Raw genomic sequence first — 25894 nt, forward strand, 5'->3', positions numbered from 1 at the left:
ACGTTGTAAATCCAAACAATCTAGTGAGGTACCTAAAGCTTTTCTAAACCCATTGTGTAAAACATCTACAACTCCCACTCTACTAGCCCATGCTTCCAGTTCTTTCAGCAGCAAAAGAGATTTTAAAGTAACAAATTGGGTCAGTAATTTGCAGAGTTCATTCTATCTCCCTTTTTAAAAATCACCACAATATGAACACCTTTCCACAAAGGTGGAATGGTGCGGGAGTAAATAATAAATAACCTCGCCAAAAATAGGGGCCAGGTTTCCACGTTGGACTTAAAGGTCATATTTAGTAGAACGTCTGGCCCGGGAGCCTTAGAATTGTTAGACTTTTTAATTATCACACAAATGTCAGCACAATCAAAGTGAAAAAGACCAGGATGTACCAGTCTCTCTCACATACATCACCTCAGTTGAAGTAGACTTTTATTTAGAAGAGTAAAATGTTACACCCAAGCCTGATCACCATTTGGAGTTGTTTGCAGGGAAAGTTAGGCTCCTGGATTTTTCAAAAGAGCCCAAAACGTGCCCAGGTCATTAATAGTGACTGCTCTCAACCTGGCCTCAGAGTGCCTTTGGGTCTGCATAATCTTATGATTTATGAGCCAATTCTGGTATGACAGCCTCAATGCATGTAATTCACCATCTTCGTCTCACAATTACTGGCTCTGAGACACCTTATATTTCTACGCAAGTTCATTTTAGTCTGTATTTGCTTATCAAAGGCGTACATAACTCTATTTGGAAATTGGGCATTATTGGAGTCCATTTTTCCGATAAAACAACAAAGTAATTGCTGCACCAAATCTGAGTAAGCATACAGATCTATTAACCCAGTATCCTTTGTTGCTAAAAGGGAGATCACTTGGTGATTAAAACAAGTTGCTTTACTAGAGCGCCATACTAGCACCATGTCTCTTTCCCTTACTTCAACTGTGAGCATACAGCCAGTCGTCCTAACATTAGTATTTAAGAGCATCATTTCAACAGACTTTGCATTATGGTCTCTGGCGTCGGAGTCTATAACAACTAAGTTTAGACAGTCAGGCAACATTTCTCGTGAAACAAAAATGTAGTCAATAGTTGACTTAACATGAACCTTCTTTCTTGTAAATTGGGGAAGGTGATTTCCAGTGATACCTCCATTCAAAGGGCACATGTCCCACAACTCTCACTCTGCTTGAATCAAGGCTCAGCGATCTTGCAGTGCTGATCTCTTGTTCGAGCGCAGTACTTGTGAGTACCAAAACACAATCCAGACATTCGCTATTAAGATCACACATGAACAGGAATTGGGGGTTACACTCTTCAGTCCAAAATGCAAATACATCTGCTAATACTGTTAAAAGGTTCACTATAGCAGTGTTGCTAGCATTAATAGATAAGGTGTTGTAGATTTCCAGGCATCATGCAGCTTCTTACTGCAGCCTTACTGCTTTCCCCTCCTCTGCTTGACTTCAAGGGAATCTCAGTAAATGTTCTTTTTTTCCATTATATAGGCTAGTGTAAGCATCATGTTAAGTAGGCAGATTCTCATTTGTTGTGCACCTCACACCATATGTTGTGTGCCAGCATAAGGGTCATGAGCCTGTCAGAAGAATGCTGGTAAACCTCTTAACCTGGGGTAGGTGACCTGCTAGGGCATTGGTAGAGCTTGACCTACCCCCAAAGGTGGGGTGAGGGGGTTGAGAGGGACCCCAGTCTCTGGCTCTCTTCAGAGATTATGTGGCATGAGAGAATTGGTACCACTGTCCCTGTACAGTACCTGACAGCCTCTTTTCTGGCATGATACATTTTCCACTTTTTTAGGGATGAGTCGCAGAACCTCTCAACCCACCAGAAGAGCGACCCGCCCTGCAGCCACAATACTGCAGGAACCGCTATGAAGTGCTTGTCTGAAATTCAACTCCTCAAGCATCAGCACCCACCATAACGCCCGGGAAACAAAAAGAGCCTTCTTACTTGGGGTGGGAGACCTACCTGCTTCCTCTGGCAATTAAGTAACTGACGGCAGAGAACAGAACTTGGGGGGCTTAAATTACTTTTTGAAACTTCTGTACCAAATTACCAACCTTCTGGCGAAAGAACAGGACAACAATTGCCCCATAAGAAGAGGAGACTCAGAGAGCCAATGGGAGCCAGGTGGAAGGGCAAAGCAGGATAGGTGGGGTCCTACAAACTCCTTTCCTACAGAGATGAAGGAGAGGTGCTCAAGGGAGTAGAGTTGAAGTTGGAATGGTTTAGTAAGATGATTGCGGCAGTGTTGGTGACATGTTGCAAGACTGGTGAGCGGAGTACAGAGGGATAGAGAGGAGAGTCTAAAAGTAGAAGGGAGAAGTTGTATAGTGTGGAAGGGTGACTGAGAACTGTGTAGGTGAGAGAGAGAGAAAGAAGAGTGTGATTGGAGGATGCTGGAAGAAAAACGTTAGTAGTGGGTGGTTGGAGAGCAGGAGGGAGAACGCTAGTAGAAGAGTGAAGGAGAGAGTAAGAGTATGGAGGGAGTGTTTGAGAGATGAAGGGAAAAATCAGAGATTGGGAGTAGAGAATGACAAGATGTGGAGAGTGGAAGAGAGGGACTAAGAAGACCAACCTGGGTGGAGAGTGGAGATAGGAGTAAAACAGAGGGTGGAAAAGGAGCGAGGAAGGAGAGAGAGTAGGAGAGAGAGAAAGGTGGAGAGCGAGAGAAAGAGGAGCTGAGAGCCCTAGTAAGACACAGGGAAAGGAGAGCCGAAATAGGGGGTGAAGTACGGAGAGAGGAGAAGTAGAGAAGCATTAGGGAGAATGGAGTGAGAGAAAATGCAAGAATATCTGAGAGGCAGACATTTCCCAGAGGGAGAGAGATAGAAAAGGCAAAAGCCTCTAGGCCCTCCCTTTAAAGGAGTCTAGACAAAACATTATGGACTCAGGATCCTTGTTGGGGGGGGAGGGGGGAATAGGGATTTCTAGGCTAGGGTGGAGGGAGCCAACATGGAGGATGAGAACAGCTTAGTCCTTGGGGATCCCGTACTCAGGTGGCCAGGGAAAGGCCATTGCTTTTGGATCCGACCCTGGAGATGGACGAGCGAGTGAGGATCACCTGGGTAGGGGGTCCTCAGGGAGTGGGAGAGAAGCACCTGATTGTGAGACATGGTATCCCCCTTTTTCCACATCGCATCTAACCCCTATCCCTGCTTATTTCATGGGAAAGTACAACTCCCATCATTGCTCCCACTTTACATCGACAACACTACTGAGCCGAGGAAGATGAGGAATGATGCTAGAAAGATTACCTCTACTGACTCACAATGGCCCTGTCCCTGTAATAAGGCAATGCAGAATTAGGCACGCAATCCTAATTTGCATGTGCCGATAAAATGCATAATGGAAAGGACAATTGCTGAATTGTAAAAGGAAAAGATATAAAGTAGCAGGGAGGTCCTGCGAGGCAAAGTCGCACAAAAGTCTCTGTGAAATGTTCTGAGTTCATCTGTATTCCAATGGGAATCAAAGGCAAGAAAGTAACCAGGATCCCCCAAAAAATTGAATTAGTGAAAAGCAAAGTATATGAACTCGAAATGTGCCAAGAGGGCAAAGTATATGAACTGTGATAAGAAACTACAAGTACTAAGAGGCAGTGGTGTATTTCAAGATAAGGAAGATTGTGAATTGTGGAATTGTTTAAAAGAGAAGTCGAAGTGGTCATGCCGAGGTCTATGCAAAAACCTTGCAGTTTCGAAAGCCTTAGACAGTGAAAAGACACTCGAGACAAAACGTAGGGAAGGGAACCCCCACGAGGAGAATAGACCGACTCGAGCCCGGCAGAGGAAAGCCTGGGTTGAAATGTGAGAAAGTAAAAGTAGAACTGTGTATTTAAATCAAGGCGGATGAAGCCTAAGGAAGTGATAGAACTACCAGAAGCTTGAAGCCCAAGCCTGAACTGTTGAATTGTGCCAGTAAGCCAAAGTGTGCAAGACTGAACTGTGCCATCCACCCATCCTTTTTAAGCAGGGCTGAACGTGTGGAAGGGATTTGTTTCCCAAGCCATTCTGACATTTCTTTTAAGACATTATTTTCCTTTTGTATTCCCATAACACATTTGTCATTGTTAGAAACAAATTGGGGTCGAGCCTCAAACCCCACTGTAGGTTCTATTGGATTTATCATCTGCAGTAGTGGGGACGGAGTATGATTCCCACGGAATTAGTTCTAGTATCTAGCCCTGGATGCCACTTCAGACTAGCCCCCAAATCTAGCTTAGCTTGAAAATTCAGACTAGATATACTCGCAGGAGTTATTGATCTAGATTTCAGGGGAGATGTGATGAAGGCAGGAAAGAATGGGACTGCATGATTCCATGGGCCTTATTTGCTGTGAGAAAAACCCTTCAAGCATCAACCAGGTTTTCACCCTTTGAGCTCTTGTATGGCAGAGAGCAAAGGGATGCCATGCACATGCTCAGGGAAAACTGAGAAGAGAGGGGGCAGGCCCCAATACTGTCTCAAACTGCAAATCAGTTACGAGAACATATGAACCTAGCCAGGTCTTTAGTCTATACCCACATGGAGAAAGCTCAATACAAACAGAAGCTTTCATATGATAAAATAGTTAATTTAAGAACGTTTTGAGTGGGTCAAAAAGTTCTTGTTCTCTCACCAATTTTGGAGAATAAATGAATCTCGAAGTGGCACAGGCCTTATGAGGTGTTGGAACAGATGGGAAAATGCAACTATAAAGTAGCCCAACCAGACAGATGCCAAAATACTCAAATCTACCTCGTCAACCTTCTAAAGGAGTGGAAAGGAAATCCAGAGTCATCCCACACTCCTATATTTTCTTGTTTGGCACCCCAAGAAATGGATAACATAGAACTAATACACCAAGAGCTCCCCAAAGTTAAAAAAGAAAGTGTGAAAAATCTTGTTTCCGCATTTCCTGGTGTATTTTGCGAGGCACTGGGAGGGTACACAAAACTTACCACTATATACGAACACCACCGGGGAAAGTAGTTAACTTAGAATCCTATTGACTCCCAGAGGCAAGGAAAAAGATAATTATTGAGCAAGTGGAAAGTATGCTTAGGGCTCACGTTATCGAGCCTTCTTCAAGTCCTTGGTCATCGACTATTGTATTATTGACCAAACCAGACCAAACTTGGAGATTTTGCATAGATTTTAGGCAAGTTAATGCTATCTCAGCCTATGATGCATAATCCCCTACCTCGTATAGATGGCCTGATAGACAAATTGTGGAATGCCATTTTCTCGGCAATATTGGACTTAACTAAAGGATATTTGCAGGTTTCCTTACATGGCCCAGGCAAAGAAAAAACAGTTTTTTTGACACCAATAGGACTTTTCCAATACAAGGTACTACCCTTCGGTTTACATGGTGTACCAGCAACTTTCCAAAGACTAATGGATGGGAAGACTATCGTCTCTACACCATTATGAGAGCCCTACAAAAAGCTGGGCTTGCAGCTAATGCTAGAATAATTAAGCTATCTCAGTCGGCTATAAAATATCTAGGCTTTTGTTGCTCGAAATGGTAGTATACAGCCTCAGCAAGAAAACGTAAAAGCCGTTCTAAATGCACCAACATCCAAGACCAAGCAAGAACTTTGAACATGTTTGGGTCTAATTGGATACTATGGTAGGTTTGTCCCTAATTTTTCAGAAAAAACATCACAACTGACTGACTAGCTGAAAATCACTGAACCTCAAAAGATTTGTTGGACTGATGAGGATGAAGTCTGTTATAATAGTTTAAAACAAACTCTATGTCAAAGTCCCATATTTAAAGTGGCAGACTTCTCAGAAGAGTTTATACTTCAGACGGACACCTCTCTGACTGGACTGGGGGGCTGTATTGTCCCAAGTACACAACGGCTTGAAACATCCTATAATATTTGCCAGTCGCAAGTTATTTCCTAGAGAGAAGATATATGATATGATATGGCATTTATAACGCGCCTATACACAAGTGTTTCTAGGCACGACAAGATAAAGGAGGGAAGACATAGGGAGGACAAGATAAACAATCTTACTAGGCCTTGTGTCATTCAGATCCTGCAAGTGCGAGAACGAGAAATGCAAGGGGAAGGGGGGAGTACAAAGGAGAGGGAAGGGGAAACGGGGCAGCATTGCTCTGGGTAATTGGAAACCAGGTCAGCAAGGTTCTGGGTAAGTGCCAGGAGGCAAGGGACTATAGGGGTTACAGTTACAGCCCCTAAGTGCATGGTAGGCCCGGAGGCTGCGTAGGGGAGACTGATCAAGAAAGAGCCTGGTACCCAGTAAAGACTCTAAGGGTAGCCAAGCAACCAGTCTGTGCAGCAAACAGTCAGGTCAGGAGGAGAGAGAAAGCAGAGGAGAAAGGGAACGTTTTGAGCTGCTTCCCGAACTTCAGGTGATCTGGCTCAAATTTGAGAGGGGCAGGGAGGCCATTCCCTAGGGAGGCACCTGCGAAGGAGGGAGATCTACCCCCTACTCTCTTCCTGGAGAAGGGTCTGACCATTAGAGAGTTGGAGGTAGCTGAGCGAAGGGCTCCAGAAGGAAGGTATTTAGGAAGAGAACGTTGGATGTAGTGCAGGACTCTGCCCCGGAAAGCCTTGTGGACATTGCAAAGGGTCTTGAACTTGATCCTTGCAGCTACTGGGAGCCAGTGGAGAGATTTCAGCGCTGGGGAGATACGGTCCCTGGGATTGAGGCCAAGGATAAATCCTTCAGTCCTGTTCTGGATTAGTTGCAGTGGGCGGAGAGAAGCAGAAGGCAGATTGAGAAAGAGGCTTGTGCAGTAGTTAGCCTTGAGAGAACCAGGGCACTGGAGACATTGAGCTGCTGGGGGAAGGTAAGAACGGGAACAGTACCTTTGAGGAGGTGAAGCTGCTAGTGGGACTTCTTGGCAATGTCTGAGATGTGAGGAGAGAAAGAGAGAGTGGAGTCGTAGATGACACCCAGGTTTTTTTGCATCACTGGAAGTAAAGGGTAGAGGACCCAAGGAGATTACAAAGAAACAGAGTGGTCCTGTGAGGCAGAGTCACACATTCTAAAGTCTCTTTGACATGTTCTGAGTTCAAATGTATTCCAATGGAAATCAAAGGCAAGAAAGTAACCGCGATCCCAAATGAAAGTTGAATAAGTGAAAAGCAAAGTATATGAACTCGAAATGTGCCAAGATGGCAAAGTATATGAGCTTTGAAATCAACTACAAGTACCAAGATGCATTGGCGTATTTCAAGATAAGGACGATTGTGAATTGTGGAATTGTTTAACAGAGAGGTCAAAGTGGTTATGCAGAGGTCTACGGAGAAACCTTTCAGTTTTGAAAGTCTTCGACAGTGAAAAGACACCTGGGACAAAACGTGGGGAAGGGAGCCCCTACGAGGAGAATAGACAGGCTCGAGCCTGGCGGAGGGAAGCCTATGTTAAACTGTGGGAAAGTAAAAGGTTGTCATGAACCGGTCCCCATGGCGCCTGTGGTCCAGAGTACGCTTGGGTGGCCATTAAGCAGTTCCACCCGAAACAAGACTTAACCATATGCTGCGGTATAGTGTTTTTTAACGCCCATTTCTGGGGCTTATAGTCCTGCCCTCCCCAGTATTTGGCGCGTTGCAACCTTTGCGCTTAGTCCCGCATGCCTTTGGGTCGACACGCTATCATTTCCTTTTCATTCCACTGTGGGAACACTTTCTTTCTATTTTTCTACTGTTGTCTTGCCCGGCGCTCCGCTTTCATTCGCATCTGCTTGCGCTCCTCAGTCCTCTCTCCTTGCTCTTAATTAATTAGCAGCTTTAGAGTAGACACCTAGGTGCCTAGTGTCCCAAGATTCACCTTTCCTCCCTTCCATCAATCAGTGTTTTAGGGCTGTGTGTCAATTAGTTGGTTGGGTATGGCCTCGGATCTGTAGTCTCTTATCAGGAAAAGTTATGGCACCCCCTGGTTCTGTCTGGTCACGTGTTGGTTCACCGTGAATCTGCTTCAGTTTCCAACCTTTTGTGTATTTAATTCTGTGTGCGCTCGGCCACCTGCATGGGCCCCTCTTATCTTGACCTTCACGGGCGGGCTGGTATTCTCTGTAGTTGGAGTCTCGTGAGCTCATGCTCACCTCCCCTTCTCTGGTTGACCGCGATCTCCCCGGCATAAGCCTCTCTTTGTTGAGTTTCGATTCCGCTCCTTCTCTGGTCTTTGCTGGGTTTCTAAACTCGGCCTGTCATGCCTTTGGCCGCCTGGGTACATTTCTGCTTTCACAAAATGGAGTCGCACATGTACATTGTGCAGTATTGAGGTAGATATATGGTTGGCGCTTGCAGCTCTACTCTTCTACTAGGCATTGCAAGCAGTATCGATTTCTTAGCCTCTTGCATTTCAAGCTTATTTACACACATACACTGGCATTTGTGCTTTCAGTAGCCAAGTCTGTTTGTTCTCGGGGCTGCTCGGGCCCTTGGTTTATTTTCCTTGGCCTTCCATTAAGGCTTTAGGGGTCTCCTCGTGGACCGTGTGCAGGTATTCCTCATTTCGTATCCGTGGCTGGTATGGCTGTCTGATAGGGTATCGTGCTGCCCAGGGTTTTTCGCGTTATGGCTGCTTCAACCGGTATTGATCTCCTTACGTACAAGGGGCAAGGGGCTCCTTACGTCCCAATGCGGCTCTCTGTTGGTTCATTTGCTCCTCATACGTCACGTACCACGGCGAGTACCTTACTGGCAACTCGCAATGGGGGGCAGGAGGGCGGGTCATATCTGGGACCTCCTCTACACAACAACACTCGGAAACAATCAGATTTGATATAATCCGAGCTGCTCATTTTCCAATCCTACTCGGAATTACTTGGCTTCGCAAACACAATCCTAGGATTGACTGGACCACAAACCAGATGGAATTTGACTCAACCTACTGCAAGAAGAATTGTCTTCATGGAGCCCCATACAAGAAGGTACACACTATTCCATCTGCCTCCAATACAGTTATAGGAGCATTCACTCCCGTTTGACGCAGTATTCTCTATAAAAACGTTGTTGGAGTTACCCCCCCACCGACCAGAAGACTGCTCCATGGTACCCGATGCACTAGTCCCGTTCAGAAGGATGTTCTCATTGTCACAGATCGAGAAGAAAGCCCTCAGGTCCTACTTGGTTGACAAGTTGGTCAATGGTCTCATTCAACCCTCTAAGTCCCTGGCGGGAGCCCCCCTTTTCTTTATACCAAAAAGGGATTGATCAGATCTTAGGCCTTGCATTGATTTTAGAGGGTTAAACAAGGTTACCATTAGGGACCGGTACCCAATGCCACCCTATGACAAATGGCAAGGGTGTTCTCCAAATTAGACCTCTGCAGTGCTTATGTGTTGAGAATCCGCTCAGGTGATGAGTGGAAAACATCTTTCAGAACACCCTTTGGGTTATACGAGTACTGGTTGATGCCGTTTGGCCTAGTCAACGCCCCAGCTGTTTTTCAGTGGTTTATGGACCAAATCCTCTCAGATCTCATGTACATCTCAGTCATAGTTTACCTGGATGACATTCTGTTTTTTTCTCAGATCTACCAGGACCACGAAGCCTATTTAAAGGAAGTCTTGAGTCGCCTACAGTCGCATCATCTCTTAGCAAAAAAAGAGAAGTGTGTTTTCGGAGTAGAGTCAGTCCCCTACGTGGGGTTCATACTGTCGCAAAATGGTGGACAAAAGGAGAACAAGAAAATTGAGGCTATACAGAATTGGACCGCTCCCACCTCAGTTAAAGAAGTACAGAGATTCATTGGACTGGCCAATTTCTATAGGCAATTAGGCAATGTATTCCCAAATTCTCAGAGGTGGTTTTGCCCATGACAGGTTTGCTCAATAAGTCTTCTACACCCTTCACCTGGAGCACTCAAGCAGACGAAAGCTTCAAGTATCTGAAAATACTTTTTTGCAGTGCTCACATTCTATGCCATCCTGATGAAGGGAAACCATTCATCCTAGAGCCAGATGCCTCTGCAGCTGCTATAGGAGCTGTTCTGGTACAAGAACAAGACCATGACGAACATCCCATAGCCTATCCCTCTCGTACCCTCACTGATAGCCAATGGAACTACTCTGTCATAGAGGGAGAACTTTTGGCTATGAAATTGGACTGCGAGGAGTGGCGGCATCTGTTGCAAGGGGGCATGTTTCCGTTCACCATCCGGGCAGACCATAAAAACCTTCAAGTGCTACAATCGATGGACTGCATTAACTCACGACAAGCTCGGTGCTCACATTTTTTCGCCCAATACGATTTCAAAATAACATACAGCCCAGGCAGTCAGAATGCCCTAGCAGACGCTCTGTCTCGAAAGACAGTTCTTCAGTCGTCATCCTCTCTCCAACCAGAAAGGATTTCCCCCAGAAACCGAATCATTGCACACATATCATCCTTTCTGCAACAAGTCAAGGAGGCTTCAGTCAAGGAGGGACTCCCCAACGGCACCTCTTTTTTCAACAACAGGGGCGGCCTATGGTTCCGGTAAGATCGTCTCTACCTTCCAACAGATCCTTTCAGATGCAGACTGTTAGTTTGGGGCCATGACCATAAGTTGGCGGGACACCGAGGTCAAGTCGGTACCCTGGACTTGATAAGGAGATCTTTCTATTGGCCGGGTCTTAAGTTGGATGTCAAAAGACACATTCAGTCAAGTAAAATCTGTTCAAGGAGTAAGTATGTTACCTCCAGACCCATCGGTTTATTAGAACAAGATCCCGTACTTACTCGCCCATGTAGTCACATTACTATGGACTTCATTGTGGACTTGCCCTAATCACACTCATGTACCTGCATAATGGTAACAGTGTATACTCTGATTAAGTTAGCACACTTCTCTCCCTTACCAGGACTACCTACCGCCGTAGGTATGGCAGAGGTGTTGGTTAAGGACGTGTTCCGCCTCCATGGCTTGCCGGACAAGATAACATCAGACAGGGGTAGCCAATATACCTTCAGATTCTGGAAATCGTTGTGTGCCAACTTAGGTATCAACCAGGCCCTCTCATCAGTGTTTCACCCACAAACTAAGGGGCAAACGGAGCGACTTTACACTACTTTGGAGCAGTATCTTAGATGGTACATCAATCGGGAACAGGATAACTGGGTGTCACTTTTACCAACCGCCGAGTTCGCCTACAGCAATTCCCGTCATACTGCCACTGTGCTCACTCCATTCTATTGCACCTACGGTCAGCATCCAAAATCAATTTTCCCTTCAAACTCTATACAGTCTAAACTCCCCGCTATTTAAGATGTCCTTTCCAGAATGACTGAAGCTCACAAAACAGCCAAGCACAGTTTAGAACACAGCCAGAAAGCCTACAAGACTCAAGCTGACAAACATCATCAGGAGGTACCCAAATGGAAGGTAGGCTCCAGAGTTTGACTCTCCACCAAGTACCTGCCCCGCTGGTCACATTCCTCAAAATTGGCCCCCCGTTACATCGGTCCTTACACCATTCTTGCCAAAATTAATCCGGTAACATACCGATTGAAACTTCCCTCTAACCTCCAACATATTCATCCGGTGTTTCATGCCTTGTTAAAGCAGAGAAATGCAGATTCGCTGAACCTTCTGTGCAATACCTGGGCTATGTCCTGTCTGAGAGAGGGATAGCCATGGACCAAGACAAGGTGAATGCCATACTGGATTGGCCAGCCCCCACTTCTATCTGGGAGGTACAGCGGTTCTTAGGACTTTAAATTACTATAGGAGGTTCATCACAAACTTTTCGGAGGTCGTGTTTCCCATCACCAGATTGCTTAAAAAAGAAGCCTACCCTTTTTCTTGGTCTGCCTTTGCTCGGCCCCAATTCTACAACATCCGGATCAAACACTACCATTCATTCTAGAGACGGACGCACCGCCATAGCCATTGGGGCCGTGCTTCTTCAGACTATTCAAGGAGTTGAACACCCGGTGGCTTACCTGTCTAAAACGCTCTCACCCAGCCAACTCAACTACTCCGTTCTTGAAAAAGAGTTACTTGCCATGAAGTCGGCTTGTGATGAATGGCGGCATCTCCTTATGGGGGCAAGACATCCGTTCCTCATTCGTACGGATCACAAAAACCTGAAGGCCTTACAGGAGATGGAATGTTCGAACTCTAGACAGGCAAGATGGGCATACCTGTTCTCGCAATACGACTTTCGGATCACCTACATTCCTGGGTCACTCAATCGTCTGGCCGATGCCTTGTCTCGCAAGGACTCCCACACCGAAAGAGCGGCAATCAAGGTCGAGCCCATGTTCCACAGGAATCAAATACTGGCCGCGGTGGGCTCTTTTCTCCAAGAGGTTAAGGCCACTGTCATGCAGAAGATACCCCATCTCTCCGTCCGTTCCGATTACCCTTTTCAAATGAAGGACGGCTGGGTGTTCTATAAAGGGAAGTGGTACATCCCAGAAGGTCCACTACGCAACAAGGTGTTGAGTTGGTGTCATGACTCCTGCATGGGAGGGCACCGAAGTGGCGACGGTACTCTTGAACTAATATCAAGGTCATTCCTCTGGCCCAATATCAGAAGGGAGGTGCTGAATTATGTTAAAATATGTCCCATTTGTGCCAGGACCAAGTACGCCTCGGGCAAACCCCTCGGACTCCTTACCCAAGTGGAATTGCCTACTCGCCCGTGGGGACTAATTTCCACTGATTTTATCTTGGATCTTCCCAAATCCGAAGCTTGTACCTGTATCATGGTAACGGTGGACGCCTTTTCTAAATTGGCTCATTTTTCTCCCTTAGCGGGTCTCCCCACGGCAACCAAAATGGCAGAGGTGTTTGCCCGAGACATTTTCAAATTACACGGGTTACCTGACAAAATAATCTCGGACCAAGGGAGTCAGTATGTCTTGAAGTTTTGTCGGCCCTGTGCACCCGATTGCGGATAGAAAGGGCTCTTTCTTCAGGTTTCCATCCACAATCCAACAGCCAGACGGAGTGACTCAATGCAACACTTGAGCAGTACCTGCGATGCTTCATTTCCAGACATCAGGACAACTGGGTCTCTCTACTCCCTACGGCGGAGTTTTCTTACAACAACTCCAAGCACTCTGCCACAAGTCTCTCTCCATTTTTTTGTACCTACGGGGTCCATCCCAGATTCCTACTTTCAGATGTGCCTAAGTTCTCGAATTCTCCGACGGCAGAAGAGGTTTTGAGGAATATTAAAGAGGCTCAGACCACCGCTTTGCGTAGCCTGGAAGACAGCAGACGACAGAATAAGGCTAGTGCTGACAAACACCGCAGAGCGTGCCCGTCCTGGAAACCAGGGGACAAAGTGTGGTTGTCGACCAGGTTTCTTCCCAGGTGGACGAGACCCTCCAAACTTTCACCTCACTTCCTGGGTCCTTTTTCTATTCTCTCTAGGGTTAATCCTGTGGCCTATCGCTTGAGACTCTCCCCGTCTCTTAGATGCATTCACCCTGTTTTTCATTCCTCTCTTCTCAAGACCTACTTCCCTGATCCCCATCCCCGGACTCCCTTCCGGCAGTCTCCGGCTCCTGCCTCCTCTCAGGAGGAGTACGAAGTCTCTACCATCCGGGATTCTCGGTATAACCGGGGATGTTTGGAATATCTCTTGTCATGGAAGGGGTACCCTGAGTCGGAGGACTCCTGGGAGCCAGCTTCACAGGTGCATGCCCCTTGCTTGCTTGCCAAGTTCCATCGCCTCCACCCGGGGAAGCCGGGGTGGGTGCAATTTAGGGAGGGGCATACTGTCATCCGCCAGGCCGGCCGCAGCCGAGATTGGCGGTTGCAACCGCGTTGGAGCTGGAGACGGGGAGGTAGAGTTTAGTCCCCTCTTTGTTTCCGCATCTCCAGCGATGCAGCGCAGCGCGGCCGGTCGTATTTAAGGCTCCGCCTTCCGGCACGACGCTGCGTTGCAACCCTCCTCTGGATGTTTCCTGCTTCCGGGTTAACACGCTGTGTTGTTTCTGTCCTCCGGCTTCGGCTTTCTTACAGAAACTTTCCTACTTGTGCTGTTTGGTGCCTCTGCTTCCCTCTATACTCTCTGGATCCTCGTAGTCGGCACCTTCCTTCCCCCGCTACGCGGAGCAGTGCTCTGCCGGTCTCTCTCTCCTCTGCGGCTCCTGCCGCTTGTTTCCTTACTCTCCTTCCCTCTCCTTACCTGGCCTCTCTGCTTTCCCTGAGGCTCTACCTCATCCAGCGGTCCCATTTCCAGGTCCAGCCTTCCTTCCTGCCTCATACTGGTCACAGCTACCCGTACACTGCTACTCCTGCACTCCTGGCATCTGGACTATCCCTTTGCTACAGACACTGTACTCTGCCTCGGATTCGACCATAGCCAACGGTCCATACTGCCATCTGGATTGAAGAGCGTCACTGCTCCACTGCAGGGTTTTTTCCCCTTGGGGTTTTTCCCTGATTTCTGGCTTGGTTCCGGAAGGGAGTTTTTACAGCAGTCACTGTGGCTTCCCTCCGTGACAAGCACCATCTTCCCAAAAAACAGAAGGACTACCTCGCGAGACGCCACCTGCAAGACCTTGACACTTCCAGCAGCTCAGGTGAGGAGAGTGTGTGTACTGGGGAGGCCGAGGTCGGGGTGCATACTAGATCACATCTTCAAACAAAGAGTTCTCAATTTTTGACGGTTCGAAAGCAAAGGATCTGCCAGCCATTATGCAGCCATTGCCGCAAGTTGAGGCTTCATCAAATAACGAGGGGGCCTTCAATCTGGCTCCTGAAACCAACGCTCGCAAAAAAAGCCCCGAGTGCCAAAGCCAGCGTAACCAGAGGCCGCTCAATTAACTGCAAGCACGGAGGCGATGCAACCTCTTCCTGTCCTTCACCCCCAAACAGGCCGGTGGAATCAGACATTGATGACGAGTTAATGAACCTAAGTGTCTACTCTGTGTCAGAGGTGAAAGAGGACATCCCCTCATCAAGAACTGTCGAAGTTGAAGATTCTCACTTCCAGACCCGGGAAAATCGTTGTAAGAAACGTATTGCCAAACCCACCGGGGCCCCGCGGAAACGAGGAGCAACTACGACGCTCTACTCACACAGACTGAGCAGGGCATTCGAGACAAGCTTTTTCAGATAATAGACGTGAGGAGTCGAGAACTCGCTCCCCGTCTCCTGACCCTAAATCCAGCAAGAACCAATGGGTACATGTCACCCGAGACTGTCTGCCCCCCAAATTGAAGAAGCTCCCCCAAGGTTCCTATCCAGAAAAAGCAAGCCCACATCGACAAAGGCTAAACTCAAAGTTTGTAAACTGGAAATCTTCCTTACGAGTAAAGACTGAGCGTTGAAATTAGAACAACTTCTGCATAATAAGAAATACATTATTCTAAATCATGGCTTCGAGCTCAACCTATTCAAATGTATTCCGTCCTTGTGGCGACTGAGGACTGACGACATTGTATTGGTTGAACCCATCCATGAAGGGAAAAAGCGACTGCTTATCTCCACGTACAATCTACCTCGGTTAAAAACATGATCTCTGACGCCACCAAAAACATTTTGAAACTTGGATTTGATCTTCTAGAACTAGCAGGAAATGGCCCATCTCTGCTTAAAAGTGAGCGGGTCGAGGGCATTTTAAACACCAAAAGTCCCGCTCATCATGAGTCTGCCCCTTCTAAACCACCATCACGGATGATCAATGAACAAACCCACAAAGAAAATCGGCTAAAAGAAACAGGAACCAACCTCTCTGGTGATTCGACATCCAGCTTCCGCCAGAGCTCGTGCTCCGTCCAACAAAATCAACCAGGTGAGCAGGGAAAGTCATCGGGCAGAACCGATTACAAAGATCCATTGAGAATAGATTGATTTCCAAATGGACCCCTGGACAAAATCCAGCGAACCATCTCACAAGATCCAAACCCAAACAAAACTGCATCCCAACTAAAAACAAAGCAGGCACCTCTTGCCCAACTTTGGTCTTGGATTCGGAAGGCCCTCACAATCAACAGGAAGCAATGTGCCAGGCTCCCTCTGGACCCCCCAATCAATCGACTAGCTCCGGCGAAAGAGGACCTAGCTCTGGGGTCCTGGAACACAAGGGGCTTTCACCACCTGACTAAGGAGGGCGTCCTAAACTTAGGTCTCTTCGATATACTCGAGAAACCAACAATGGATGGATATGCCATAGCCTTTGCTCCAGCAAAAAAAGGGGCCCTGGGTCGTCCATTCTCAGGTCTTATAACTGCGATTCGTTCAGACAGTGGGCTGCATCTTCCGAAAACGTTGATGACATCTACATACCTTCTTGTCACGTCACTCCGATGGGATAAACCAACTGGCGCAAGCACTATAGGCCTCACTACACAGACGGCGTTAACCATGGCGCTATTAGCGCCATGGTTGCCGCCAGTATTTTACCGATTCCGCCTTGGTGAATGGGGGAATTACCGCCCCATTCCAAGGTTGGCGGGGCGGTAATTCCCCATTCACCAAGGCCCTTCCCCAATCCCATTTGAGCCCTTATAGGGCTCAAATGGGAATGGGGAAGGAGCAAATAACGGTACCGCTATTAGCGTTAACGTTAAGGACGGGACCCGCTGAGGGACCTCATAGTATGGCGCTAAGGGATTACCGGCACAGGTGCCCTTACCGGTGCCGGTAATCCCTTAACGCCATCCGTGTAATGAGGCCCTATGTCTTCGTCATCGCTGTTGATCATCATGAATACTTACTGGAATCCTCTGGCCATGGATGATAAGACCTTTCTCTTGATGATCGAACAAGCTATTGACAAAACCCTCGCGGAGTATCCAGCCGCTTATGTGATAATGTGGCGATCTAAATGCCACATGTCATTCAAACGACGAAACAGGCCCACAACTGACGGCCCCCTCACACACAGAAGATAGCGGCAACAAGTGGCTTGCCCTAATGTCATCAAGAGCTCTCCTCAATGCAGGTGACCTTTTTCCGAGGCTAAACTGAGCGCCCTCCTGGGCGAGAGGAAGCTCCTTCGCTGACATCGACCATATTTTTGTAAGCAGACCCTTAGCTGCACAAGCCACCTCATTTGAAGTAGTCAACTGCACCGCCAGGGACCATAACCTAATGGCTATCAAGTGGAAATCATGCTCAGTCCGAAAACTCTTCACACCAAATCAAGTGGAGTGCAACCAGCAAAGAAATCGCCTCAAATTGTCTGCCAGATCCCTGGTGATTATAACAACACACTACAAAAGGGGACTTGAAGCACAACTCTCAAAGGACACCCTTGTAGTCCCGGACTATCAGCCTCTCTTGGTCCCGTATACATCGTCTGTTAACAAGGCCAGATCAACTCCCAGACCTCGTAGCCATGCATACTGCAAGACTCTGGTGGAGAAACGCTGAGATCTCAGGAAACTGAAGCGGCTAGCCTGGTTATACGCAGACTTAAACCCTCCAGAGCGCCCGGCCCAGATGGTATTACTAATTTGGACCTCAAAAAACATCCTGAGGAATGGTCGATGCTGATCAGTGCGATTTTCAAACGATGCTTAGAGGCAAAGTCAATTCCATCTTCCTGGACCACTTCCATCGTGGTCCCAATATTCGAGAAGGGTTGCAAAGAGGAGCCAAGTAATTACTGTCCCATCGCTCTACTTGAGGTAATTGGCAAGGTCTTTGGAGCCCTCCTATTAAAACACTTCCAGCTATGGGCAAAAAATGCCCCATGTGCAGATCCCTTACAAACCGGATTCACCAAAAATATCCGGACCACGGCAAACATTATGTTCATGAGTGCGCTGAAGAGTAAAACCATCGACTGGGCCCCCCGTGTCTTTGTGGCCTTCATTGACCTGGCAAAAGCATTTGACCAGGTCAATAGAGAGACTTTATGCAAGAAACTCAGAGAGTGGAACTGTCCCTGTGACATTCTTCAACCTATCCACGCCCTCCACAAGAACACCAGGCGAAGAGTCAGACTAAATCAAGCTGGTCTGCTATTGGAGGTAATCCCGGCTGGAAGAGGAGTCAAGCAGGGCTGCCCATTAGCCCCGGCCCTCTTCATAGCTTACATGGGCGACTTCAAGGATTCAGAATCCACCATCCAAGCTTTTCCACCTTCCATGGGCTCGAAGAAAACAACAAGCCTGTTGTACGCTGACGACATGATTCTGATGGACCTTACTCCAATTGGCCTCCAACGCCAACTTGACAACCTGGCAGCCTACATGTCAACAATTTGCAAATTAATGTGGCAAAAACAAAGATTTTAGCTCTGGAAAAATCGAAAAGACAAAAGGAACAACTGAGTTGGTTCCTTGAAGGGGTAGCCCTTGAAAAAGTCCAACATTTCAAATATCTTGGAGTGACCCTCGACTGCTCTAAAACAAACTCAGTGCAGCACCAAACTCTTCTGGAAAAAGTAAGGAAACTATCCGCCCAAGCTTGAGCACTGGACAATAAATATGGCCTTTTTTCTCTGGTCCCAATGATAAGATTTTATCGAGCAAAGGTGGTTCCATCGCTAACCTACGCTGCAGAGGCTTTACCGCAAACACCCACAAAGCTTTGGCTCAGGTTGGAAGGGGTTTTTTTGCGCTCTGTTTGGGCCTTCCACACTCCACCTCAATGCTACTAATCAGAATAGAACTAGCTCTTCTCTCGTTGGAAGCGACCATTGAAAGAAACAGTATGATGCTCTACAGGAAAACTCTGTTACCCAACCGTCCAAACATCTTAGACATAATTAGAGAAGAAACATTAGGCACGCGATGCAGCATGCTGAAAACCTGGGAAACAGCCTGCAAACTAAAGTTGAACGAAATTTACTCATCTGAGGCTGAGCTAATACAAAACCCGATGAAAATAAAAAAGAAAATGGAGGAACTCGACTGGATAAAGACTCTGGATCGTGCAGCTGAGTTTTAATCAACCAGTCACCTTCCCCTACAGCCGAGCAAACTAAACTCCATTTCGAACTACTTGGAATAATTTCCCAGCAAAGTAGTAAGGAACTTTTTTTGGAGGGCTCGCTTAAACCTCCTCGAAACCCACGAGATCTTGCCAGTAAGAGGACAAAGCAACTCAAACAAATGCCGTTTCTGCCATAATGACGAGGAGATTGAAACAATTCGGCACTTACTCCTAAATTGCCCGGGAACCAAGTCAGTTGGTGCAAAGTACCTTTTGCCACACCTGTCGGCCTCTTGCATCCAAGACGAAGAACTGTGGTGGGGAAGACTGATTAGCGGCGAAAGAACAGCTTGGACCATCGCCACAGCACAGACATTGAAACAGATTCTTGGTTCCCTAAATCAGCAAACAAACTCAGTTTCGCATTAGAACTCGAGTCACGATTTTTCTTTTGAATACAAAAGCTGTAGTTCTTCTATTTTACAACCTCTTCTTGTAAAAATCATTAATTTGAATCAAATAAAAAAAAAAATAACTGGCAAACCTTCAGAAAGAAAGTTCAGCACAGCAATCAGTGTCAGGGGAAACCTTGCGAGTACTTGCTGGGGTTAGGGGTAAACCCAGGGTTTTTTCTTTCTCTTAACACTCAATATTCGGTTAAGTCTCTACTCTTATTTTCGCTGGGTGCCTGAGTCTCTCCAGAGGCTCAGTCAGATGTAACACCTGTCAGTCACCTCGCTATCATTCATCCTGACTGTTCGGCATACTGTTTTTACAGTAAAAGTCTCTCACAAATTTCACGTCGTATTTGCCCATTGCCATGAAGGATTTCTGCTCCTCTTTGTCTTGAGGGTCTGAAACATCTTTTATTACCTTCATTACCTTTATTACCATCTTTTGGCTCTCCTTCTGCTGTAGGTGACTCTTAAGAATATAAATGTGTCCTTAGTCAGACAGAAGCCAGTTTTCTCTAGTCTTTGAAGCTCTTCTGCTAGGGTCTTGTTCGGGTCTTGCTCTTCTATCCTGAGAATTAGTATTTTATCTTGAACGTATTTCACCTTTTTGAGTCCCTTTAAAGTTACTGTCATGAGCCTCTGGAAAACTGATGCTGCAGAGTAGAGCCCAAAGGGTATTCCTGTGTATTGTAATGATCCAAAGGGAGTCACGAAGGTGATGCCCGTTTTGTAATCAGGATGAAGTTTCACTTGGTGATAGACACTGGTAATGCTTAACTGTTGGTCCCAGCTACTCTGTGCCTTCTACTGCTATAAGTATGCCATGCCATGTGAGGTGTGCCAGTGTTTTATATAGTTTGTCTTTGGCATGTTACTGGGACCTGGTCCAAAACTCACTTGGGTCAGTAATGATTCAGTCACAACCACTAGACAACCTGATTGCTGGATTGGTCTACTCTACCTGGCTTTCGCTATCAGTAGTAGAGGAGATATAATACACTGTTATGTCTCATGGAAAGGGGTTACAATGTACAGACTACTTACTAGGGATAGCACACTGTTTCCTGCTTACCAAGAGCCCCCTCCTCACTTCTCCACATATACATATCACACCATTTCCTACTCATCAAGAGTCAAATATCATTAGGCAATGGCTAGTGGCAGTGCAGGTTTTGAGGTCTGCCATAGAGGCTCCTACCTTGAAGGCTCCATGGAAAGCTCATGACAGAAGGGGATATAGGGGACGGGTAGGACCAACCCTCCACAAGAAGAATTGAAAATGTGAAGGGGGACAGCTGCCTTCTCGTTGTGCACTCTGAATGACGGAATAAAGCAATATTGCAAATATATGTAGGCTGCCTGTGTGTCTTTCCTTTGGAACACGCCATCTGGTCACGAGAGGATCCACAGACATGTGCACCACCAGCACCCCCAGCCAGTGGGCACCACTGGCAGTGCCATGAATTGAAGCAGAGGCTCTGTGCACAAGATGCTACCAACTGGCCAATGGCTAGCCACCTGCATGGATGCATGATCTAGAAGACGTTGCCGATCCGAGGCCCAGCTGTGGGCATTTGAGGACCTCACCCGGGTCATTCATGCAGCGAGATGCACTATGCACTCTGAGGCCTGATACCAGAGATACCCAGCTTTACCGCTCCCACATCAGCAATCCTACATGTCACAATCTGCCAAGGCCCATATACAAATGATACCGGTTGCAGCTCAACCATGGCTGCTTCTGCAAACATCACAGGCAAGGCCACCACACTCCTCCTAGACCCACAACCAGTGGTGGACCAGCATGTGCACTGTGATCAAATACATCATGACACAGCAGAACAAAGATAATGAATGATTCTTATTCGGTCAGCTGGTCAGATAGCACAGTGAGCTAAGCGCTACCCCCTGATGTATCGCCCTGCAGCCTGCTGTGGCTTGTTCGAATACCGGCAGGGTCAACTCAGCCTTCATCCTTTCAAAGTGGATAAATTGAGTACATCTCTGTGGAATAATAATGTCTTCTGTTGTTTCAGCGCTCTGAGACCTATGGGTGTGTAGCGCTATATAAGAAATACATTATTATTATTATTCAATTAGTTCCAACAGCAAGGTGGCAAGAACATCAATGAATTTGTAAAGGCGTGTGGGAGCCCCTCTTCTGAGAATGAACATGGGTCAAATACCCTGTTCTATGGGATTTCTTTTACTCAGGAGGATCTACAACCGCGTTGTAACCACACTTCAAAGAACTTTAATTCACTCCTAGTTTGGAACTGTATCAGACAAAGAAGCTATACTCCGGAGGATGATTGAAAGGGGCACATACTCTGCCTTCTGTAAATGATGTCTGAAGAAACCCCTTCCCCTAGAATAACTCCTCTACTTAGCAAGGGTTTGTGAAAGAGTGGACTCTCAAAAAGCCAAGATGAATGCCGCAAAGGAAGATGAGAAAGTAGCAGCTATTTGTCTGCACTTAGGGCGAGCCTCTAAATAATAATAATTTGGCATTTATATAGCGCTACGAACCCTCAAGTATCTGAGCGCTGCTTATTATTACCCACGGTGTGTGGTGCTCATTTATCGACCTCGGAAGAATGAAAGGCTGAGTTTGGCCCTGCCGGGATTTGAACCTGCCTTAGCAGACTCTGCACCAATGTCAAAGCGAGTGCTCTACTCGCTGTGCCACTTGACCGGCATACTCAGAGAAAACTAACTAGAGAAAGCTCAATGAGGCCCAAGCCTTGGCCAGAGACCTCCAAACCTCTTACGTCGATCTGTATGAAGCATCATTCCCACATGAAGGGCTATGTCCAGAACTAGGCCAATGATGCAGCAGGTGTGGGAGGAAGTACCACTTAGGAGTCATCTACAGGGATGCCCGACCACACATGTTGATGACTCATCTAACCAGAACCAGTGACTGCATAACTAAGCAATGGATAAGAAAACTAGAATGTCGCCATATGAAGATCTACCAGTGGGGAGGGACCACTGACATACTGGGGCTAATTCACTGGCTGAATAACCTACAAAGAGAAATTCCTGACTATGATTTTGTACATCCTTGAAAGCGCATCACTCTGCAAGTGCCTGATGAGTATCTGCATCACCCTACAAACGTGACTGGTAGGAGTAAACCGCAACACCACGTGGATCACAGCATTCAAAGCAGATGAAAAGGACGGGTGGCCCAAGAACCTGATCCGAGCCCGGAACCAAGGCAATTAAAGAGATAAAGTTTGAATACCCAAAATTGATCCACTGTTTAGGAAAGCTGATGAACAACTAAGTCAAACTACACATCAACTCAGTTGTTAAGCCTATCCCCCAGTGCCTGAAATGAGTAGGAGTATACCACCAGCAAAAGGTGGAAGACAAACTGAGGACCTTGCTGAGGCACAACTTAATAGAGGAAGCAGTCTTGCTATCCCCATGGTTGTAGTTCCCAAATAAGAGGCTGGGTTTGACTTTGCATTGATAAGAGACACCGAACTAGAACCATCATGCGGGTGAGGCTCCCTGCTCCAAGATGTGTCGGAAATCCATTATGCAATCATGCAAAACCTCTCTTGGGCATTGCATAGGTATCAAGCATATAAAGAGAATATTTCACACAGTGTATTATCTATCGCAGAGTGACCCTGAGGATCAGTTACTTGGCTTCATATTGTTAGGTCTTTCAGATCAGTTCAGGGCACTTGTCTCTTACTTCCATTCTGTTCATGTATGACAATCCATTGTTGGTAGATACCAGAAAGGCTGTTGCCTAACAAGCAGGGGACAGAGGAAGCCAAAGATAGGATTGTTCTCCAACACTTCAGTACCTGGACCAAGACATTGGTGTGCACAAGTATTAGGGTATTTACCTAAGGTTTGGAAGCAGTCCTCATAGGAGTAGGTTTGTCTCTTTATATGGTACACTAGGCAGTCCCCGGACAATCGCCAGGAAGCATGATTGCACTACTGACCTAGGCCCTACGCATTTCATCATCGTCATATGCCATGGTCGAACAAAAACACATAAGAAACTTGAAAGACATAAGACGGGGAATTCTAGTGTGCACAGAGCTGGGAATGTGGAGCATCCCAATGAGATTGAGCAGAGGTGCTAGCGCATGTAACTTGTGTATAAAGCCTTAATTTATAATTTGCTCTCCTCCCCATGTCTTTATTGGATGAACCCTCAAAAATCACATCAGGGGCAATGCTCAGTGCATCCAGCAGTCAGAACACCAGCTGAGGAAGCAGGATTCAGAGAAATCCGGACAGTAAACTAAAAGCTTTGAACAAAGCGTGACGCAACATGTGAGAACTCTTCTAGCCTTCCTAGCAACAAAATGGACTCCCTCAGCACTGACACAGCAGTGGAAAATCAGCTTCCAAGTGTACTTTGACACATATGAAATGCAAGACACTCATAGGATGAGAGAAGTCTCCCTATTAGAGAATGCACTGAGGATGAAGGATTAGTACATATTTCGAATGCTACCTTACAAAAACATTCAGATGCTTTGAAGCTGCCCAACAAGGGAGGGCCGGGCCTTTGAGAGGAAGGTTATACAAAGGAAGACAACTGCCTGTTAATTATATAGACGATTTCCTGACCATATTTTGAGTTGGTGAGCAAGACTAAGTTTGGTGACACAATGATAGGACATTTGCTGGTTGTTCGGTGTCAAGGTGTAAAATGCAGGAGAAGCTGCTGCAAAGCAATAACCACAGCGATTGAGGGCGTGGAACTCACCACACTGCAAATATGAATGCTGTGCAGTATTGCAGTAGGCACCTTGCAGGAAGTGAAACTGAGCCAAGCCGCTGTGAAGAGCCCTCTAAGTATAACCTGGGATCAGATGAAGTAAGGCCCAGAAAGGGCGACTCTGAAGCGGCAGCCATGCACACGTATCCTGCAGTAGAGAATTTCCAGCCAGCGGGAGACATTGCACAAAGTGCCAGAAAAAAAGACATTTTGCTAAAATATGCCCTTGAGAGTTTTTAACCTTGTGAAGAGAAAGCAGCAAAGGAGTGGCAGTCGATCTTAGTAATCCCTAGAAAAGGGCAAAGAAAATCAAACCATACCATGATATCTACATGGACGAAATGAGGATAGGACTGATGAGCATATCTCAATAATTTTGAGGGAAAACTGTGGAGTAGGGGATGCATACAATGGAGCAATACTAGATACTTATGTGGGAGAATCAAAATCAAGCACATAGGATGCTTCCTGTGTGAACCTGTTTTGAATGACAGGAAAACCAAAGGGAATATATACATATTAAACCACATAGCTCCCATACTATGATGACCTCGCAAACTCCCAAAACAACTGCACATAAGGTTGTGCCCTAACATGACCGAAAAAAGTGATGGCAGTGAACCCAGAAGATATAATTAAGAAAAAGTAGATAGTGTTTAGGGCCTCTGACGGTTCACTTAATAGGCACAAAATCAAACGCAAGAAAAGTGCTGTTTCTTAGAGGCAGAAAGTGAAAGGTTCTACAGCCCCACGCCCAAACCTCAAAACTGGCCGAGACCACATTGGTTGAAATGCAAACCAAAGTTCTTTTACCATAAATTGAGACCCAAATGCTTGATTGTGTCTTGGGCTAACTGACATATAAGAAAATAAGATACTTCCCAACAAGGTTAGTGCTTCTGAAATGCTTTGCAGCTGGTTGGAGAACAGCCAGTGGCATGTAAGGTAACACATGACATGTGGCACACCAGCCTTTCAGAGGAACCAACCGGTTGGTAAAATCTCCATGCCCTATAAACTAGTTTGAATCTGAGAATTAACTATGGCATTTCAGCATCCAGTACCTACTTTCATGTTTTTATTGTAGCAACACTGTTCTAAATTTCACAGTTTCGCCATCTAGCTGCACGCATATTCAGATATATTTAGCAGGAATCCACCAAGAAACAAGCATCCAACCATACTTTGCATCTCACCCCACACTAGTACTCTCAAGTCTGTATTTCTGAACTGTCCTTCTGAGACACACATCCCTTGCAGAGACACTGACTTCTTTTCCGTTTTGGTTCCTTGCAGAGGACACATCAATACAAAGGTTCCTGGAGTGAGATGACATGCGCAAACCCTTCACAGTCTTTCAGCTCCAGGTGCAGAGGCAACTCAGCTAAGGTAAATTCTTAGAGACATTTCATTCCTACTGGCCTGTCATCTTCTGGGTCTTTTAGGAAGATGCCACTCACTTAACAGGAAAACGTGAACTATCATGACAGATAATCGAGGAAGTACACCATATAAATTTGGGTGCAATGGCAAAAGGTTTGGGTCCCGTGAGAGTTCACAAAAATTAAGTATTTCCAATTTCGTGTCCCTCTAGGTAGTGCACTGTGTAATGGATGAAATCCAAGATGGAAGGCTTAGCACCCAGCTCCCCCTTTTTCCTTGTGTGTTCATGGTATTTGGCAATGCTTTCTTTTTTACTGCATACCTTTGGGTTGCCTCCTGAATCAATTCCAGTATTCCAGATTCACATGTTAAATGCTTGATTACTTTTGTACCCACAAGTGTGATTCCGTTGCATTGAACATAAAGGTGGTGGACATTTTTGTACCATGAGACTCTCTTGTCTTGCATCCCTGGGGGTTTAGCCT

At 46.4% G+C, this 25894-nt stretch overlaps 1 protein-coding gene across 4 annotated transcripts in view; it reads left to right on the forward strand.

The window, feature by feature from the left end:
- Positions 1-25894, forward strand: part of LOC138447799 (coiled-coil domain-containing protein 159-like) — a 1059213-nt gene that overhangs the window by 74226 nt on the left and 959093 nt on the right. For 2 of the 4 annotated variants that reach the window (XM_069604155.1, XM_069604156.1), the window contains exon 2: positions 25323-25415. The exons of the other annotated variants lie outside the window; for them this stretch is intronic. In XM_069604155.1, the coding sequence (XP_069460256.1) occupies positions 25356-25415 (60 nt within the window). In that variant the 5' untranslated portion in view covers positions 25323-25355. The remainder of the gene's footprint in view (positions 1-25322; positions 25416-25894) is intronic. 4 annotated transcript variants of the gene reach the window in all.

The sequence above is a fragment of the Ambystoma mexicanum genome, chromosome 3q (genome assembly GCF_040938575.1).
Source record: "Ambystoma mexicanum isolate Mex_15411 chromosome 3q, UKY_AmexF1_1, whole genome shotgun sequence".
Classification (NCBI taxonomy): Eukaryota; Metazoa; Chordata; class Amphibia; order Caudata; family Ambystomatidae; genus Ambystoma; species Ambystoma mexicanum.